The 19759-nt window shown below is 39.3% G+C and overlaps 1 protein-coding gene across 1 annotated transcript in view; it reads right to left on the reverse strand.

Annotated features, from left to right (window-relative positions):
* LOC134323464 (protein NLRC5-like) overlaps positions 1 to 18303 on the reverse strand; it is a 163067-nt gene extending 144764 nt beyond the window's left edge. The window contains exons 1-6 of the mRNA XM_063004990.1: positions 18093 to 18303; positions 17709 to 17819; positions 16050 to 16174; positions 8084 to 8194; positions 7489 to 7599; positions 2169 to 2279 (exon numbers count right to left, since the gene is read on the reverse strand). Coding sequence (XP_062861060.1) covers positions 2169 to 2279; positions 7489 to 7599; positions 8084 to 8194; positions 16050 to 16084 — 368 coding nt within the window. The 5' untranslated portion in view covers positions 16085 to 16174; positions 17709 to 17819; positions 18093 to 18303. The remainder of the gene's footprint in view (positions 1 to 2168; positions 2280 to 7488; positions 7600 to 8083; positions 8195 to 16049; positions 16175 to 17708; positions 17820 to 18092) is intronic.
* Positions 18304 to 19759: the final 1456 nt, after the last annotated feature.

Raw genomic sequence — 19759 nt, forward strand, 5'->3', positions numbered from 1 at the left:
GTTTGTTTTGACCAAAACGTGGGGTTGGTCGGGGCTAGAGTGTTCATTCAAGATCTTGGTTGACCCTCTTGGTCATCCACCTTGTCAGGTAGTCGGAGCTTTGGGGCAGTCACAAAGAGCCTTTTTATTTCTTTAAAGACCCCTTGGGCCTCCAGCATCCATCTGGCCTACCTAAAGACTTCTTGGTCAGGGTATCACAATGGTCCTGAAATGTTGAATGAACCTCAAAGCTCAAGAAGTGCTGGAGCAGCCAAACCAAGATGGGATGGAAACATTCAGTTATGGTCTGTACTCATAAAGGCCCAACAGGTTGATGAAGGTCATTTTTCCCTCATCCCCCTGCCAAAATCTGATCAGGGTATATTTGTTGTACAGGTCCAATTCAGTGAGGACTGAGTCCTGCTGCTATTATTCAAAGCAGAGTTGGTCCTTAACTGCTATGGTGTTGAGACCTTGTTGGTAGATGCAAGGATGCAATGATCCATCCTTTTTCTTCAAAAAGAAGCCTACCCTTGCTGGAGAAAAAGATGACCAAATATGTCCAAGACCTAGGACTTCCTGGAAGTATTCATCCATGGCTCATCCTGCCCTGGGGAGGAACTGTGCAAGTGGTTCCTGATGAAAGTAAAGGAATAATCAAGCTGGATGGGTTAAAGCTCTGAGCTTGCTAAAGACCACCCAGAAGTCATGGTACTTTGACTTTATTGAAACCATCAAATAAATCAAGCACCTTAAGTGGCTCCTTGGCCTCAGGAGAGTTGCTCAAGGTTCCTCTGAGACATGTCTTCTGATAGAATGGTGCACTGAGAGCAACAAAAACCTCAGGATCAAAGGTAGGTTCAGAGTTTTAGTGAGGAAGGGAATCTTCTCAATGTGGTTAGCTGCATTGTTACTGGGGTAGACTCTCCCAGACACAAAGATGGGACTGCTTCCCCTGTCACCAGGACAGATTTATTTGCACTATGTGCCAGACTGGACACAACTGCGTAGGAGCTGGGTGTTTTTGAGCTGCATGGTCTCCAGGATGCCCTCACCCAGCGGCTCTGTTTGCATTCCCAGAGACGATTGTCTAATCAAATGGTCAAATCATAGAGGCACTCCAAGGAGGTTGGCAGATATCTAGTAACTCATCCTTTAGGTCCTCCAAAAGACCCTCATCACTGCCTCAGAGTTCCATTCACTCCAAGCTGCCAGAGTGCAGAACTCAGTGGCAGAGTCGACCACAAAGAGACGGCCATGTTGTATTTGGCTGGGTGACTTTTAAGTTGCTACAGGTGGAAGGTTTCTTATATAGTCTTGTTTTATTGTTTGCTGGCTGTTGACAAACCTGCTTTTCTCTTAAACTGTTCCTCTCTAGTTCTGACGGCTGTGGATGAAGACATTCTTAATCTTTTTATAGAAGCATGGCCAGATATGCAAACACAGCACACGTGCGATCCAATAATCTATACCATAATTCAACTGGAGCTGCAAAGGCATTCAAAGCGGATGACAAAAAATGGTGGAAAGTGGAGACAAAAATAAAAAAGTTATGATTAATTACAACCCTAAATAACATTTTTAGCAGCTTTGTGGAAAATGACAGAATGGATTTTGTCTGATTTTAAAATTGCTATAACTGTGGCGATGTGATGTCATGTATCACGTGACGTTGGTAAGATGGCGGACGTAGTACGTCTGAAGTTGCATCCATACTGCACACTTGTGTACTGAAAGAATGAACTGCTATATTGGCTGAGCAGTGCGCACCGCCTCCAATCTAGTACGTACTGTTTAAGTTTGTGATTTCTAACACAGCTTTTGTTTCAGGTTGTATTTCTTGATACAGCAGTTAATGATAAGTGACCGAGATTTACCAAAATACTCTTGAGCCCATGTTGCTCTGTCCATCACGACAGCACGACAGTTTCTCTGATGACGCTCTCACAAAGTTTGGCACAAAGTGGCGATCCACGACCCATCGATGGATGCTCCTTTTATACCCAATCATGATTCCATTACCTGTTACCAGTTAAACTGCTAACTTTCAGACCTTTCAGAAGTGTTACTTGTATAACTTCAGTCTTATTTTGTCTCTGTCCTGATTTATTATTGTTTTTTATATTAACAAAATACAGTTGGTAGAACATGGTGTTGGTGGTGATAAGTTGGTGGTGATAAGTCAGTACCTTTTCTGAGATGTTCTTCCATCATTAAAGTTGATAGGTGGGGCCATTGAATGGTCACTCTTCATGGATACACCAGTAGGTGTTGGAGAGGGGGTTCTTTCTTCACCCTCACTAAATACCACAAAAAGAAGAGAAGAGGTTACCAACATAAAGGTTCATAATGAAGAATTTAATCGTTATAGGTAGGGATGCATCGATACAATTTTTTCCCAATCGAGTACGAGTACAAGTACATGTATTTTTGTACTCGCCGATACCGATACCTATTTAGAATGATGCAATCTGGAGCATTATGGAATAGTGTAAGTTTTTAGAGTAAAATAGTGCAGTGGAACAATTGCTTGGGTTGCCATCACTAATTGTAAAAAAAAAAAAACACCGCACAGACATAATTGAGAAAGCTTCTGACAAGCTAACGTTAACGTTCATTAATAAACGCACGTAATTAACGTTGTGCACATCATACATGCGATGCGATTCTGCTGATTGAAATATTTACTTTAAAAAGATAATACAGTCCGATCCCATCTGAGCCGATTCTATCGGCACGTACATTCGTGGTTCACCTCGGTAAATCGTAAACGACTCTGAGTCGGCTCCCGCTCTGTGGTAATAACCAGTATAATTAAGCCTGAGCTTTATAAGGTAAGCGAGTCACACAAAATGTTCTGTAGTATTTGGTGTTTATTTACAACCGCATCATTCATCATAACAGTAAACACGGAGAGATGACTGAGAAAAGAAGCTTACGCTGTGCTTAAAATGAGTCGACTCCTGAATCACTTGTATCGACACTGTGAACAGAGTATTGAACACAAACACGTCCTATAACAGCGGTCGCTGCTTTTGTAACCGGTTATCTTCACTGTTAGCTCTATTTTGAAGGTTTTTTTTTTTTCAAACGGAACTAAATAACATTAAACGTGCATGTGAGCGTGGTCAGTGAGAATAATTCAATCTGTCTCCCGTGGGTGAAAAATGAATTGCTTTAGTTTTAGAAGTAAAAAAATCTCGCTAACCCCCCCACCCCCCCCCCCCGGTCAGGCACTCGCCCGTTCGGGCGTTAGAACAGACTACTACTAGTGAGTGCTTAGATTCAGTGCGTATTGCAACCCCCATAGAGACACCAGCAACCATAGTCACTTGTATTCCGGGGGCCAGGGCGCCTGACATCAGAGCAAACCTGAAAGTGCTGGCTAATGCTAATCGTAGATTTTCGAAGATTGTTATCCACGTCGGCACTAATGATGTTCGTTTACGGCAGTAATAATTGGTCCACTTTTGAGGGAAGGCCTGGTCTTTTGAAGCGGGATGGTGTCCACCCCACGTGGGAGGGTGCTGCTCGCATTTCTTGCAGCATAGGTGACAGGCTTTACCACCGCGTTAGTGTAGCGGCAGATAGTGTTAAATGACTATCCAGAGCCAAGACCAGGCAGCAGACTAACAGGCCTAACCGACTGTCTGCGAGTCGCCATCGGACGTCACCCGGAATCCTTAGGTCACAAACCATTGAGACTGTGTCTGTTTACCGTGGCAGGTGTAAGCCAAAACAATATCAAAAAGTATGTCATAATAACTTAATTAAAATTAATCTTAATGAGCATCATGAAAACCATAGTAGAGCTAAACTAAAGTTAGGACTTCTAAACATCAGGTCACTTGCATGTAAAACAGTAATTGTAAATGAAATAATGACAGATAATTGTCTTAGTGCACTTTGTTTAACTGAGACCTGGGCTAGACCTGATGAGTATCTAAGTTTAAATGAAGCATCTCCTCCGAGTTACAGTTATGAACATAAGCCACGTCTTAGCGGTCGTGGTGGAGGAATAGCCACAATTTATGATAAAGACATAGGTCTTACTGTAAAATCAACTCCCCTAACAAACTCGTTTGAAGTTCTTATCTCTGACATAACCAATAAATGTTCATCTGATAAAACTAGTATGTTTAAGCTGGTTACTGTTTATCGACCCCCTGGTCCTTACTCAGAATTTCTTAACGAATTTGCCGATTTTCTTTCTAAATTAGTTTTATCAACTAAGAAAGCTTTAATTGTTGGTGACTTTAATATCCATTATGAGGATAAGTGTAATCCACTCAAAATTGCATTTGATTCTATTTTAGAATCTTTAGGCATCACCCAAAATGTAACAGGACCCACTCACTGCTGTAAACATACCTTAGATTTAATACTTACTTATGGTATAAACATAGACAACCTGGTAATCGTACCACAGAATGACTTAATCTCTGATCACTCTCTACTAATATATGAAGTGTCCCTGTCCAATAATATACAGCAACCAAATCGTTTTAAATGTAAGCGCACTATTACATCTGCAACTGCAGCAGCGTTCATAAACTGCCTACCAGAATTACCAAATATATCAGCATCAGAACCTAAAGAACTAGATCAGGCAACTCAAAACCTAGCGACCGTACTGCGCACAACCTTAGATAACGTAGCCCCACTCAAAACTAAACTGATTAGAGAGAAAAAACTTGCTCCTTGGTACAATGACCACACATGCGCACTTAAACAAGCAGCACGAAAATTAGAACGCAAGTGGCGTCACACTACACTGGAAGTGTATAAGATTGCTTGGAAAGATGCTCTGAGTATAAACATGCACTTATAAAAGCTAAATCTTTATTATTCGTCCCTAATAGAGAAAAATAAAAAAATCCTAGATTCCTTTTCGAGACAGTGTCCAAATTAACTAAAAACATCAATGAAACTGAATCTAATATACCGCCTGACTGTACCAGCGATGATTTTTTACAATTCTTTAATGACAAGATAGAAAAAATACGACTTCAGAGTCAGAGTGTGTCACCTGCCAATGTTAAGTATAAACTCACTCCGAGCAGCATTGGTGATAATAGTAACGAGTTAATCCAACTAAATTCCTTTAATCCAATCTCCCAAAATGAACTAACTGTGTTGATTAAATCATCGAAGTCATCATCGTGTATACTCGATCCTGTTCCAACTCGTTTACTTAAAGATTTACTCCCAGCTATTGTAGAGCCCCTGCTTACATTAATCAATGCATCCCTTAGCCTTGGGTACGTACCTAAACTGTTTAAAAGTGCTGTTATTAAACCCCTGATTAAAAAACCTAATCTTGATCCACGTTTTATCTAATTATAGGCCAATTTCAAACCTTCCTTTTGTCTCAAAGATATTAGAAAAAGTTGTTTCCAAACAATTATGTTCTTATTTGAATGAAAATTGTATTCATGAAAAATTTTAATCAGGATTTAGACCCAACCATAGTACCGAAACCGCATTAATTAGAGTAGTTAACGAGTTATTAATGTCTTCTGATAATGGATGTGTCTCTTTTCTTGTTCTATTAGATCTTAGCGCAGCGTTTGATACGGTCGATCAGAACATTTTACTGGAGAGGCTAGAAAATACAGTAGGTGTTAAAGGACTCGCACTCTCTTGGTTTCAATCATATCTGACTGACCGCTCGCAATTCGTTTATGTAAATAATAAATGCTCGGAAACTACAAAAGTAAAGTATGGTGTTCCACAGGGGTCGGTACTGTGACCGCTATTATTTACACTCTATATGCTTCCACTAGGTGAAATTATTCATTAACATGGCATAAACTTTCACTGCTATGCAGATGACACACAGCTGTATATATCAGCCAAACCAAATGATACTGACACAATCAGTAAGATAGAAGATTAAAGTGTAAACGACATAAAAAACTGGATGTCGTCTAATTTTCTTTTACTTAATTAAGATAAAACTGAGGTTTTACTTGTTGGCTCTAAAGCTGCAAGAGACAAGTTGTCTAACCTGGTGCTAAATCTAAACACTTTCTCTGTTACTCCCAGCCCAGATGTAAAAAACTTGGGTGTCACAATAGATTCAGATCTCTCCTTTGATACACACGTTAATAATATTACTAGAGTTGCTTTCTATCATTTGCGTAACATTTCTAAAATAAGAAATATACTATCTGTTAATGACGCCGAAAAACTGATCCATGCGTTTATAACTTCTCGGTTAGATTATTGTAATGCTCTTCTAACTGGATGCTCTGGTAGATCCTTAAACAAACTCCAGTTAGTTCAAAATGCAGCAGCTCGAGTGCTAACTAGAACTAAAAAATTTGATCATATTACTCCTGTTCTATCATCTCTACACTGGCTGCCAGTTAAATTCCGCATTGATTACAAAATACTTTTACTAACTTATAAAGCGCTACATGGTCTGTACCACAGTATCTGAGTGAACTTATTAATCACTACAGCCCAGCACGTCCACTTCGTTCACAAGATGCAGGGTTACTTATAGTTCCTAAAATTAAAAAGATCACGGCTGGTGGAAGAGCATTTTCTTACAAAGCTCCACAACTTTGGAATAATCTTCCTGCCTCTGTTCGGGATTCGGACACGGCTCAATGTTTAAGTCTAGACTGAAAACATATTTATTTTCTCAGGCTTTTGATTAGTATAGACAAAGGCGCAGAGCTTGGGGGTTCTTGGTGATAGAAACTTGTGGTGATCAGGGATGTTGGGTTGCTGTCGTTCTGCCTCTCTTGTCCGATCACTCAGGTTTGATGACGGTGGGGAGATGGGCGCTGATGTCCTGTGAAAGCCTTCATGACCTTGTTACCTGCTCGCTCTCCCTTTTAGTTATGCTGTAATAATTAGGGCTGCCGGAGTCTAAAACTCTCTATAAAACTGTTTGTCAACTAGCATTGTACATTATTAACTACATTCTCTGTTGTTTTACCCCGAGGGCATTCTGATGGAAACCTGTTTACCCGCCGAGGTTAAGGATTAAAGTCGAGACTGCCGGGACAACGATGCTGCTCCTGTCAGATGTGACGGGTCTGGAGTAACTGCACCAAGAATGACAAGAAATCACTACAGACTTTATTGAAGACTAGAGCGGATAACAACTCTATTATTATTTAATTGTTTATTTATCTATTTATTACCAGTTATAACTTTTAGATCATTTAATTCTGTGTTTGTATGATTTGTGTAAATCGTGTATTTATTTAAAGTATCCTCCAGGCCACCCAAGAAGGATGGGCCCTGCTGAGTCTGGTTCATGGTGTGGATGGTAGAACATGGTGTGGTTAGTAGAACATGGTGTGGTTAGTAGAACGCGGTGTGGTTAGTAGAACATGGTGTGGTTAGTAGAACGCGGTGTGGTTGGTAGAACTTGGTGTGGGTAGTAGAACATGGTGTGGGTAGTAGAACATGGTGTGGATGGTAGAACATGGTGTGGTTAGTAGAACAGTGTGGTTAGTAGAATACTGGTTAGTGGTGATAAGTCGGTACCTTTTCTGAGATCTTTTTCCATCTTTAAATTGAAGAGGTTGGTGCATTGACCAGTCACTCTTCATGGATATACCAGTAGGTGTTGGAGAGGGGGGTCTGTCTTCACCTTCACTAAATAACACAAAGAGAAGAGAAATGGTCACCAACGTAAAGGCTGTGGCTGATAGAACACGGTGTGGTAAGTATAACTTGGTAAAGTTAGTAGAACATGGTGTGGTTAGTAGAACACGGTGTGGTTAGTAGAACACGGTGTGGTTGGTAGAACATGGTGTGGTTGGTAGAACATGGTGTGGTTAGTAGAACATGGTGTGGTTGATGGTAGAACATGGTGTGGATGGTAGAACATGGTGTGGATGGTAGAACATGGTGTGGTTAGTAGAACATGGTGTGGTTAGTAGAACACGGTGTGGTTGGTAGAACATGGTGTGGTTGTAGAACATGGTGTGGATGGTAGAACATGGTGTGGGTAGTAGAACTTGGTGTGGGTAGTAGAACATGGTGTGGGTAGTAGAACATGGTGTGGATGGTAGAACATGGTGTGGTTAGTAGAACAGTGTGGTTAGTAGAATACTGGTTAGTGGTGATAAGTCGGTACCTTTTCTGAGATGTTTTTCCATCTTTAAATTGAAGAGGTTGGTGCATTGACCAGTCACTCTTCATGGATATACCAGTAGGTGTTGGAGAGGGGGGTCTATCTTCACCTTCACTAAATAACACAAAGAGAAGAGAAATGGTCACCAACGTAAAGGCTGTGGCTGATAGAACACGGTGTGGTAAGTATAACTTGGTAAAGTTAGTAGAACACGGTGTAGTTAGTAGAAATTGGTAAGGTTAGTAGAACTTGGTGTGGGTAGTATAACTTAAGGTGAGTAGAACTTGGTAACGTTAGTAGAACACGGTGTGGTTAGTAGAACTTGGTGTGGTTAGTAGAACTTGGTAACGTTAGTAGAACACGGTGTAGTTAGTATAACTTGGTAAGGTTAGTAGAACATGGTATGGTTAGTATAACTTGTTAAGGTGAGTAGAACTTGGTGTGGTTAGTAGAACACGGTGTGGTTAGTATACAGTGGGGTAAATAAGTATTTGATCCCCTGCTGATTTTGTAAGTTTACCCCCTTACAAAGACTTGAACAGTCTATAATTTTTATGGAAGGTTTATTTTAACAGAGACAGAATATCAACAAATCCAGAAAAAAAACATTAAATAAAAGTTATAAATTAATTTGTATTTAATTAAGGGAAATAAGTATTTGATCCCCTACCAACCAGCAAGAATTCTGACCCCCACAGACTGGTAATGTGCCCATGAGGAACACAAATTAGTCCTGTCCCTGTATAAAAGACTCCTGGAGCTCCATGCAAGATCTCACCTGGTGGGGTAAGAATGATTCTGAGAAAGGTGAGGTCAGTCCAGAATTACACGGGAGGAGCTTGTCAATCATCTCAAGGGAGCTGGGAGCACAGTCACCAAGAAAACCATTAGTAACACACTTCGCCGTAATGGATTGAGATCCTGCAGTGCCCGCAAAGTCCCTCTGCTCAAGAAGGCTCATGTACAGGCCCGTCTGAAGTTTGCCAATGAACACCTGAATGATTCAGAGAAAGCTTGGGAGAATGTGATATGGTCAGATAAGACCAAAATTGAGCTCTTTGGCAACAACTCCACTCGCCGTGTTTGGAGGCAGAGAAATGCCCGGTGGGGATGGTGTTCTTGGGGTCATATCCAGCATTTCTCTGCTCCCAGCTCCCTTGAGATCATTGACAAGCTCCTCCCGTGTAATTCTGGACTGACCTCACCTTTCTCAGAATCATTCTTACCCCACCAGGTGAGATCTTGCATGGAGCTCCAGAGTGAGGGTGATTGACTGTGATCTTGTATTTCTTCCATTTTCGAATGATGGCACCAACAGTGGTCTCTTTCTCACCAAGCTTCTTGCTGATGGTCTTGTAGCCCATTCCAGCCTTGTGCAGGTCTACAATCTTGTCCCTGACGTCCTTTGATAGCTCTTTGGTCTTGCCCATGGTGGTGGAGAGATTTGAACAGAAGAAACTGATTCTGTGACAGGAGTCTTTTATACAGGGACAGGACTAATTTGTGTTCCTCATGGGCACATAACCGGTCTGTGGGGGTCAGAATTCTTGCTGGTTGGTAGGGGATCAAATACTTATTTCCCTTAATTAAATACAAATTAATTTATAACTTTTATTTAATGTTTTTTTTCGGGATATTTTGTTGATATTCTGTCTCTCTCTGTTAAAATAAACCTTCCATAAAAATTATAGACTGTTCAAGTCGTTGTAAGGGGGTAAACTTACAAAATCAGCAGGGGATCAAATACTTATTTCCCTCACTGTAACTTGGTAAGGTTAGTAGAACATTGTGTGATTAGTAGAAATCGGTGTAGTTAGTAGAACTTGGTAGGGTTAGTAGAACTTGGTGTGGATGGTAGAACATGGTGTGGTTGATGGTAGAACATGGTGTGGTTAGTAGATCATGGTGTGGATGGTAGAACATGGTGTGGTTAGTAGATCATGGTGTGGATGGTAGAACATGGTGTGGATAGTAGAACATGGTGTGGTTGATGGTAGAACATGGTGTAGTTAGTAGATAATGGTGTGGTTGATGGTAGAACATGGTGTGGATGGTAGAACATGGTGTGGATAGTAGATCATGGTGTGGTTAGTAAAGCATGGAGTGGTTGATGGTAGAACATGGTGTGGTGGTTGGTAGGATTTAATAATAATAATAATAATACATTTCATTTGTAATGCACTTTACATTTGTGTACAAATCTCAAAGTGCCACAAGATAAAGACATCACTACAATTAATAAATAAATAAATAAAATAGCTACAATCACTACATAAATTAAAAATTATTCATAGGTTCTGCTAAAAAGAAAGGTTTTGAGTCTCTTCTTAAAAGTCCCAATCGGCTGTGGTGCCCTCAAATGGTCAGGGAGGGCATTCCAAAGGCGAGGGGCAGCAGAACAGAAGGCCCGATCACCCATGGTACTGAGCTTGGTTCTTGGGGGGAGAAGGCGATTTGAGTTGGTAGAGCGGAAGGATCGGAATGAGGTTTGAGTGGTGAGCAGTTCTTTCAAATAGGTGGGAGCATAACCATAAATACACTGGTGAGTGAGGAGGGAGACCTTGTATTCAATCCTAACAGAGATGGGAAGCCAGTGAAGAGAACGTAGAATCGGTGTGATATGCTCATATTTTCGCACTCTCATCAGCATCCTAGCGGCACTGTTCTGAATGCTTTGTAATCTATGAAGACTTTTGCTAGAAATCCCAATGAGAAGTGCATTGCAGTAATCCAGTCTGGAGGAGACAAAAGCGTGCATCAGTTTTTCAGCATCTGATAGAGTGAGAGTGGGACGAAGTTTAGCAATATTTCTCAGACGATAAAAAGAGATCCTGCAGAGGTGTTTAATAAGGGTATCGAAAGTGAGATGTGAGTCAAATCTTACACCAAGATTGGTGACTGATGAGGAAATGGGAATATTGTGACCAGAGAAAGTAAAGCTGTCTATAAAAGATGACTGAATCTGATGTGGGGTGCCAACCAAGATTGCTTCAGTTTTGGCACTGTTCAACTGGAGAATATTGTGTTTCATCCATGACTGTATCTCCTCCAGACAGGCAGCAAGCAATGTCAGAGAAGATGATGAAAATGATGATGATGAAGAGGAGGGTGTGTTGATTTTCAAATACAGTTGTATGTCATCAGCGTAGCAATGGAATGAAATTCCATGGTGAGTAATGACATGATCAAGCGGGAGCATGTACAGATTGAAAAGGATGGGGCCAAGAACTGACCCCTGTGGGACTCCGCAGGTCACAGTATGTGTCTGGGACCTTGCATTACCGAGGGAAACATACTCTGTTCTGTCACTGAGGTAGGATTGAAACCAGGAAAAGGCAGTGTCCGTGAGGCCAATGGTGTGATGTAGCCGATTTGGGAGTATTCCATGGTCCACTGTGTCAAATGCAGCTGATAAATCAAGAAGGATGAGCAAGGAAGGTGAGCCAGCATCAGCTGCCATTAGTAGGTCATTAGTGACTCTGATCAATGCTGTTTCGGTGCTGTGAGCAGAACAAAAACCAGACTGCAACTTTTCGAAAAGGTTATTGTCTCTAAGGTGGACCTGAAGGTGGGCAGCAACCGCTTTTTCCATTACTTTGGAAAGAAAGGGAAGGTTAGAAATGGGCCTATAGTTTGCAAAAACCTCAGGATCTAAAGTGGATTTTTTGAGAAGTGGTCTGATAATGGCAGTCTTAAAAGCAAAAGGAACATGTCCAGCCTGGAGAGAGTGGTTTATTACGGTGGTGATCAGAGGACTTATGGCAGAAATATTTGCTTTGACTAATTGTGTAGGAAAGGGATCTGAGGCACAGGTAGACGGTTTCATCCTCCTAATGATGTCTTCGACTTCTTGCTGTGAGGCTTCTGGAAAACAGTTAAGGGGCTGAGAGACCTCAAACTGTAAATGATTAGTCTGCATGGACAGAGGGGAGGAGCCAGGAAGGACAGAATGAATTGACTGTTTTCGTTCTGAAAAAGGTCATAAATTTATTACAGTGCTCTTCTGTCATTTCCGCAAGTGAGGGAGCATGTGGATTGAGGAGATGATTGATGGTGGAAAACAGCTGTTTGGAATTTCCTGGACTGTTTTTGATGATGTTTGAGAAGAACTGTGATTTTGCCTCTTTAAGGGATTTTGAATAGGCCTTTTGGTGTTCCCGATAGGCTAGCTTGTGCACTGTAAGGCCAGAAGCTTTGAAACGCCGTTCAAGGGCACGCCCAGCTGTCTTCATATCCCGTAGTTCATCAGTGTACCAGGGTGCTGAGCGAGAGAAAGTCACAGTTCTGGTTTTAACTGGAGCATGGATATCCAAAATGCTACTCAGAGCTGTATTATAAAAATTAACTGCACCCTCAGCTGAGGAAAATTTTGTATGATGAATATGCTGCAGATCAACTGTCATGGTTTCTGGATTCATGTTCTTCAAATTTCTGAAACTAATTTGGCGTTTGGGCTTAATGTGGGTGGACATTAAAGGCAACTCTATTGAGACAGCCTTATGATCGGAGACACCCACATCATATACAGATAGATTGCTGATGGGTGCAGAATCAGTGATGACCAAATCAAGAGTGTGCCCTTTGGTATGTGTGGGGACATCAACAAGTTGTCTAAGATTAAAACAGTCCAACAACTGGAGAAATTCAGCTGCACGGCGGCAGGAGGGAGAATTTACATGGATGTTCATGTCCCCAAGTATCATAATGTTAGCACAGGTTGTAAAAAAATTTGAGAGAAGATTGTCCATCTCAGAGATAAAGAATGAGTTAGGTTTGGGGGGGCGGTAGATGAGAAGTACAGTCACAGGAGAAGGGGCATTACATTTAAAAGCCAAGCATTCAAAAGAAGACAGCTCAGTTAGGGGCAGAAGGGACAAATCCAGATCACTGCGGTAGATGACACACAGACCACCACCACGACCGGTGTTGCGGGCTTTCTGAAGATAGCTATAGTCGGAGGGACAGACCTCATTTAGAGCAGAAAAAACATCCGGCTGATGCCAGGTTTCTGTAATGCACATCAAATCCAAGCACTTGTCTAAGATGTGTTTGTGTATGAGGCAGGATTTGTTTGTAAGTGATTGTGCGTTAAACAGCTCAATTTTGATCTTGGGTGAAGCAGTTTCTCTCTGTATCGGCCGAAGAGTATTGAAATCCACTCCATGTTTTATATCCCGCTCCGCATGTAGTGTTGCCATGGAAACATCACCGCTACTAGTTCGGAGAACGGCAGCATTCTGATGACGTGTTTGCGGTGCGGCAGTGCGCACAGCTGACCAGAAAGATGGAATCGCGTTATCAGACTGGGAGTAAACAAACTTTCTCCGTGAACTCCTGTGAATGTAGCGGGGTCGGCGAAGAAGTCCGAGTTGTTTTATTACTGATAAACACGATGGAGTAGTGTAGTTGTTGAGTTTCATTAGTTGGTTGATGGAATAACTCAACATCGTGCGCAATTTACGCCCAGGTAAAAAGTTCCTGTTGTATAACGCTGACAGCAGATACGTAGAAATCCAAGAGTCAGTAATTAAAACATTGATGAAAACACTGATAAACACAGGCAGACTTAAATAAACTTCGCGAAACATACCACCCCAGCGTCCTCTCCTCTTTCTCGGTTTCAGGTCTGAGTTTTAGATATCTTGGTGAAAGTACAAAGCCGGTGGCGGCTCGGGGGAGGGAAATCGGAGTTTAAGCAGTACCATAGCTGAATATTGTAGTCCAGTCATCACTGTTTTCAGAATGTGAAGAAAAGAAACCAGATTGAAAAACTGACCACAGATCACAGACACAAAAGTAAAAAAAAATTAAAGATTTATGAAGGGAGAGCAACAGCAGCCAAACGTACCAGCGTCCGCATCTTTTAAAATTGTCCAACACACTAGTCATTTAGTATCAACAGTAGCTAAGATTATTTGATGAAAAAGAAATAGAGCAACAGGAGTGTATAAAAAGATGAAAAATAAAAGAAAAATATGATATAAATATAATAAAATATGATAATGGTAGCGGCAGCCAAATGTGCCAGCGTCCACCATCACCATGACATGATGACACCAAAATTTAAGATTCTCCAGTTCTTAAGAAACTGGTGGTAGAACATCTCTGAAGGTGGAACCCTCCCCTCTCCCTGGTACTGATGAATCTGTGGGCTGTGCTTCTATCTACACACCAACAGTAACTAGTCTCGACTCAGCTGTGTAGAATAATATAAAGGACGTGATTAAACAATTAAGATTTTTATTGTAGCAGAAGTTTTAACTTATCGTGCATTTAGCTGAGCTGATTCTCAGCACTGTGTATTAATGTGGATATAAACTGTGGATATAATTTATCTTAATTTATACAACAGTTAGTTCCGACCTTACAATCTGATTGGTTGAGAAGCGTTCTAACCGTGCTGATATTGGTGATAACAGCACAGGCTTTTCACACGACAACGGTATTACTCCGCTGACGCGTTGCCAGTAACGACAAGCTTCATGCACACAAGCCGCCGGTTGTTTTGTAGGCATATTTGTGCTCGTACACATTCAGAAATTGATAAATGAATCACTTTTAGATAACATTCAACCTGCAGCCCGTTTGGCCAGACTCTGAAGAAGAGTGCGACAGCAAACGCACGTCAAATTCTGATTCGGTAAACGCTGTTAGGTCGGCTGCAGTGATGGAACAGCTGAATACGCTGGAATTGGTGAGAAACAAACAGAATACAATACAAAAGTGTGCAGATTAACATATACAAATAATGAAATAACTAATAAATAACTAAATTCTATCTTTTAATTCTTAATTCATTTTATTTTTTAGCTTTTTCTCCTTTTCCTTTCATCTTCGCTTATTCATATTCGCTTATTATTTTTATTCCAAACTAGTGTTACGTTGTAGTGTTACACTAGATGCCTTTTTTAGCCTACTGTGTTAAGGCAGGGTAGGAATTTTTACCGTTGTATAGCAGCAACTCATTCATTGTGGAACTACTTTTTGGTGGAAGGTTGTTAATATTAAAGCATCTTCAATATGAAATTCAGGGCTTCTTTGATTTATTTTCTTTATTTTGTAAAAACTGTTGTATAAAAACAATAGAACAATTGAGGTCGTGTGTTGAGGTCACTGATCCGTGTGGTGTTGTATTAGGAATATAATCCACTTTTTTCTTCTTGGCGACCATCGTGTGTTTTTCCAGAATATTTTCAGAAAATATAAAATCCATATTTAACTGTTTTCATCCACCTAACTAATGAAAACCGCTTAGATTATTAATTCTCTGGCTTTCCTGGTAAAAAGCTGAAACTGATGATTCGTTCACAAAACTGTCACTTATACAACAACCAATGAAGAGATTGAAATTTCACCCAAAATCTGAATTCGGAAGCTCTGATTGGTTTATACAGCTGTTTATCAAGGCCTGCACCACGACTGAATCTCTTTAAGTTGTTTGACACTGTAATGAAACAGAGTGAAAAAAACAAATGAATCTTTACCGTAGATAAGAGCACAGCTCCCTGATTCCATTCTAATGAATCATCAGTGTGAAGAGTCGTCTCTGACTCGTTGATTTGGTGATTCAGTTTGCAAGCCCGACTCTAAAGGACAATTTTGTAAATACTCAACGGGCCGGATCAAACAGCCTGACAGTATGTGGCCCGCGGGCCGTAGTTCACCCACCACTGATCACATACAGAAAGCATTTGGTCCTTTGGGGATTCTGTTAGTGAGAAGAAAAAGTGTGTTCTGATCCCCCATCTGACTTTTTTGTTTTTCTTCAGTTCACCTCCCCCAAAAATGCCTAAACCACATGGTGCAACGTACCCACCAGAGGTAAGTCAATGAGCTGGAATTTAGCCAGACTTTGTTGTGTTAGCTTGTTTTACAGAACATCCCTGGATCTGCTTTATGAACAAATGTGTATCACAGGTACAACATAGGGAAACCTGGACGAACGAAGGCCAGCAGTTCAAATTCTCACCTCTGAATATCACACTGTTCCTCCTGGAGACTCATTATAGAGATCTGGAGCTTCTCACGTGCCTCTGATGACAATGTGTCAGAAAAACCAAAACCTTCAGTCACTTATTAAACACAGACTTCATTCTGATGGTAAAGAAACAGGAGAACACTGAGATGGTTGAGCTCATTACATTAATTTTAATAAATTGTAGATCAATAAAATTCCAGTTGTGTAATAGATCATAAAATGATGGCTTGTGATGGATTGGCTTTCTGTCAGGGGTGTGTTACTGCGCCCAGCCGGACACACCGCGACCCCACCAGAAGGTAAAGCTGTGGTAAAACATGAAAATGAAAAGAACTACATTTTTACATCACTAACCCAACATACAGAAATATTTAACTGCTTTTTGTAAAATATCACGTTTATTCTATTTTTAAAGGCCACATTTGACCAAAATACTGCAAATAATAATCAATCAAATGTTTTCTTCTTTTTTATTTATTTATTTATTGTTTAATATGATTCAATTTCTAAAATAATACAAACAGAATCTGAAACAGTGCAGTAAGTATAAATTAGCCACGTATCTACATATAATAACTTTTTTTACACATCATATTTAAAGTACTTGGGTGGTGCTGCAGTAAATTACACTAGCCCAATACCGCTGACATCTGGGGTTGGAATCTTAGACATGACTGGCTACGTCTGTGGGGGGCAGCCTAGACATCAGGAGGTCCCTCAGTGTCACTCCCAAGCTCAAATAACAATAAAGAGGGAATGAAAACTGTGCCAAATCTCATGAGGACCACAGTGATCTACTGTGGTGACGCCTAAATACACGAGCAGCTAAAATATTTTTTTTAAATGCATTTTTAGCTTCTTACATGATCCAGTGATGTTTATAAACCACTTATCAATTGTGTGGAACATTTCTAAATCTGTGTGTTTTATTTGAATTGTAGTTATTGAGTGTTTGTTACAGAATGTTCAGTCTAATAAAAAGTTGATTGTAAAGTAACTTTTATAGCTTCCTAACTCGTAGCTTCTTATTTAATCCCAGATTGAATGTAAAGCTGATTAAATGGTTCATTTCTGTATTAAATGTGAATGCTGGGTAAGTTTGAGTCGGATCTGGATCAGATGTAATAATGTTCACTGTAATCTGGTGTTAGTGTGATGAGAGATTAACACACCAGTGCTGGAATAAAAGATAACTGGTCAGATCCACTTTAGATCCAGATCCAGACACTGACTCCATTTGTTATGTTGGTACTGAAGCAGAAATTAAAACCAGTTAAATAAATTTAATAATTCCAGTCTGTGCGAGAATAAAAATGTTTACATGAATCTAACATCTCAGACAGACTCACAGTGAACCGTTTTTAAAATAATTCTATACTAAAAATACAAACAAAGCACATTCTTTCTAATCACAGCATCAGATTAAAACCAAACGTGTTTTTATTTTATTTGAGTTTATTTTAGTAGAAATAAGCAGGAGTGGTTCTGAAATTTACTTTCACTTTCACTTCATATTGTTTTAACTGTTCAGCCTTTTAAAATGTTTTCTTTACAACACACTGTGTGTAAACAAAAATGAAGATAAAGAAAGAAAGAAGTAAATGTTCGATATTAATAGATTAAATGAATAGAAACTGTATAAATATTTACCTATTTATTTATGCTGACGCCTCCTTCCATCCGATCAAAAATCTTCTTATTTATTCCATCCAAAAATCACTTTCATTTCATTAAAAAAAGAACTGAATAAAAACGCTGCAGCTGAAAAGATTCAATATATTAGAATTACATTAGAATAGAACAATAAGAATAATAGAACTGCGCATAATAGAACTCTCTCTCAGATCTCCTCCTGTTCCTGCTATTCAAGTTAGTAAATCCGGTTTATACTCTAGTAAATAAGTTACAGTTTATCCTCTTATACTCTACTATATTATGCTCTATAAAACATCTGTACTGGAAGCTTCCACATGTGCAGGCAGCATGAGTGAATATAAACGGCGCAGTACTGAACTGTTACTGTTACTGCTGTACCTCTCGGCCTTCGTTCCTCTGTGCTTAAGTTCGAGTCTCTTTCGTCTCGTCCTCGAATAATAAACATCCAAAAATACATAAAACTACACGAACTGAATCTGCAGTAAACAAGGAACAAACTAATTTTGTAACGATATTTCCTAACAGCGATATAAATCTAGGCTGTAAAGTTAAACAGGCGTGACGGAGAATTCAGTTCCCCCTGTTTACCCTTTAACGCGCATGTGCAAAAAGCTTTTCTTTTTTTTTCTGTCGCTGTTTCCCCTTTAACGCGCATGTGCAAAAATCATGACCAAGTTTATAGCGGTGTGTTCTTTTCAAATGTCATGTTGTATGTTAGGTAGTTTGTGATTAAATATATACTTTAAAGTATTGAATGAACTACTGTCAGAGGTTTTATTGCTCCACCACAGATCAGAGGTTTTCACACTGCTGTCTTCATCCTTGCTGTCAATCAACCAGAATGAACATGTTAGATTTATTTGTAAATAAATCCTAACACAGGACCTGCTCTTATTCACACACTAGTTTGTTTCTTCTCGTTTTGTCACACAAGATAAAGTTTTGGTGCAGAAACAAATAAACTATATGGTACAGAACAATAAGCAGTGTGTGTTATTATTTAAGGTTCCTCATCTCAGCTGCACTACCATTTACTTTCATAGTTTCATTCATGGTGATCTCTCTTGTTCATTAAAAAATACAGTTCTGGATATCCATAACTTAATTTTGCCTAGTCATTATTTGCTTTCAAGATATCTGCAATTTAATTTGCACTAATTGAATATTAGTTTCAGATATCTTAAAAATATATTACAATTAAGAGAACATTTAAGATATCTTTATTTGCAGTTATGACCAATCAGAACAAAAAGTGAGATATCTGTAATTTACTTTATGACTAGTCATAATTTAATGATAGATATCTGAAATGTAAATAGATAGATAGATGACGATGATAGATAGATAGATAGATAGATAGATAGATAGATAGATAGATAGATAGATAGATAGATAGATAGATAGATAGATAGATAGATAGATAGATACTTTATTGATCCCGAAGGAAATTAAAGAAACGTACTTTTTTTTCTAGTACATTTCTATAGTACGAGAAATGTACGTTTTAGATAGTCAGTAATAATAGCAGATATCTTGAACTGAAGCCTTCATACGCAAATTTTATTTATACTAGTCAGAATGTAATTAGAGATATCTTAATTAAGTAATATCTCTAGTCATAAATAAATTACAGATATCTGTAATGTAAAAGTGCTGAAGCCAATTTTATGTTAAAAATGTGTTCTACTACACATTACAAAATAAAAGCCCTATACAGAATGAGTATAGTAGTAAATTATAACATTTAAAAAGTAGTATGTAACAAGATTTTAGTAGTAGTTACCTAGTGGGTTATACTAATTACCACAACTACATTTAAAAATAAAAATAAAAGTCGTACAGTAACAAATAATAATAAAATGTAAAAATCATAAAATCTTAGAAAAGTAGAAAACACCAAAAATGAAGGAATGTAAATTTTAATGTAACAAATGTGGTTACCAAGTTACTTGTACTACTTACTACTACTGCATTATAAGATAAAAGTCCTACAGTATGGGTACAGTAATAAATCATAAAATGTAAAACTAACAAAAAACGAGAAA

This window comes from Trichomycterus rosablanca, chromosome 11 (assembly GCF_030014385.1).
Source record: "Trichomycterus rosablanca isolate fTriRos1 chromosome 11, fTriRos1.hap1, whole genome shotgun sequence".
In the NCBI taxonomy this organism is placed as follows: domain Eukaryota; kingdom Metazoa; phylum Chordata; class Actinopteri; order Siluriformes; family Trichomycteridae; genus Trichomycterus; species Trichomycterus rosablanca.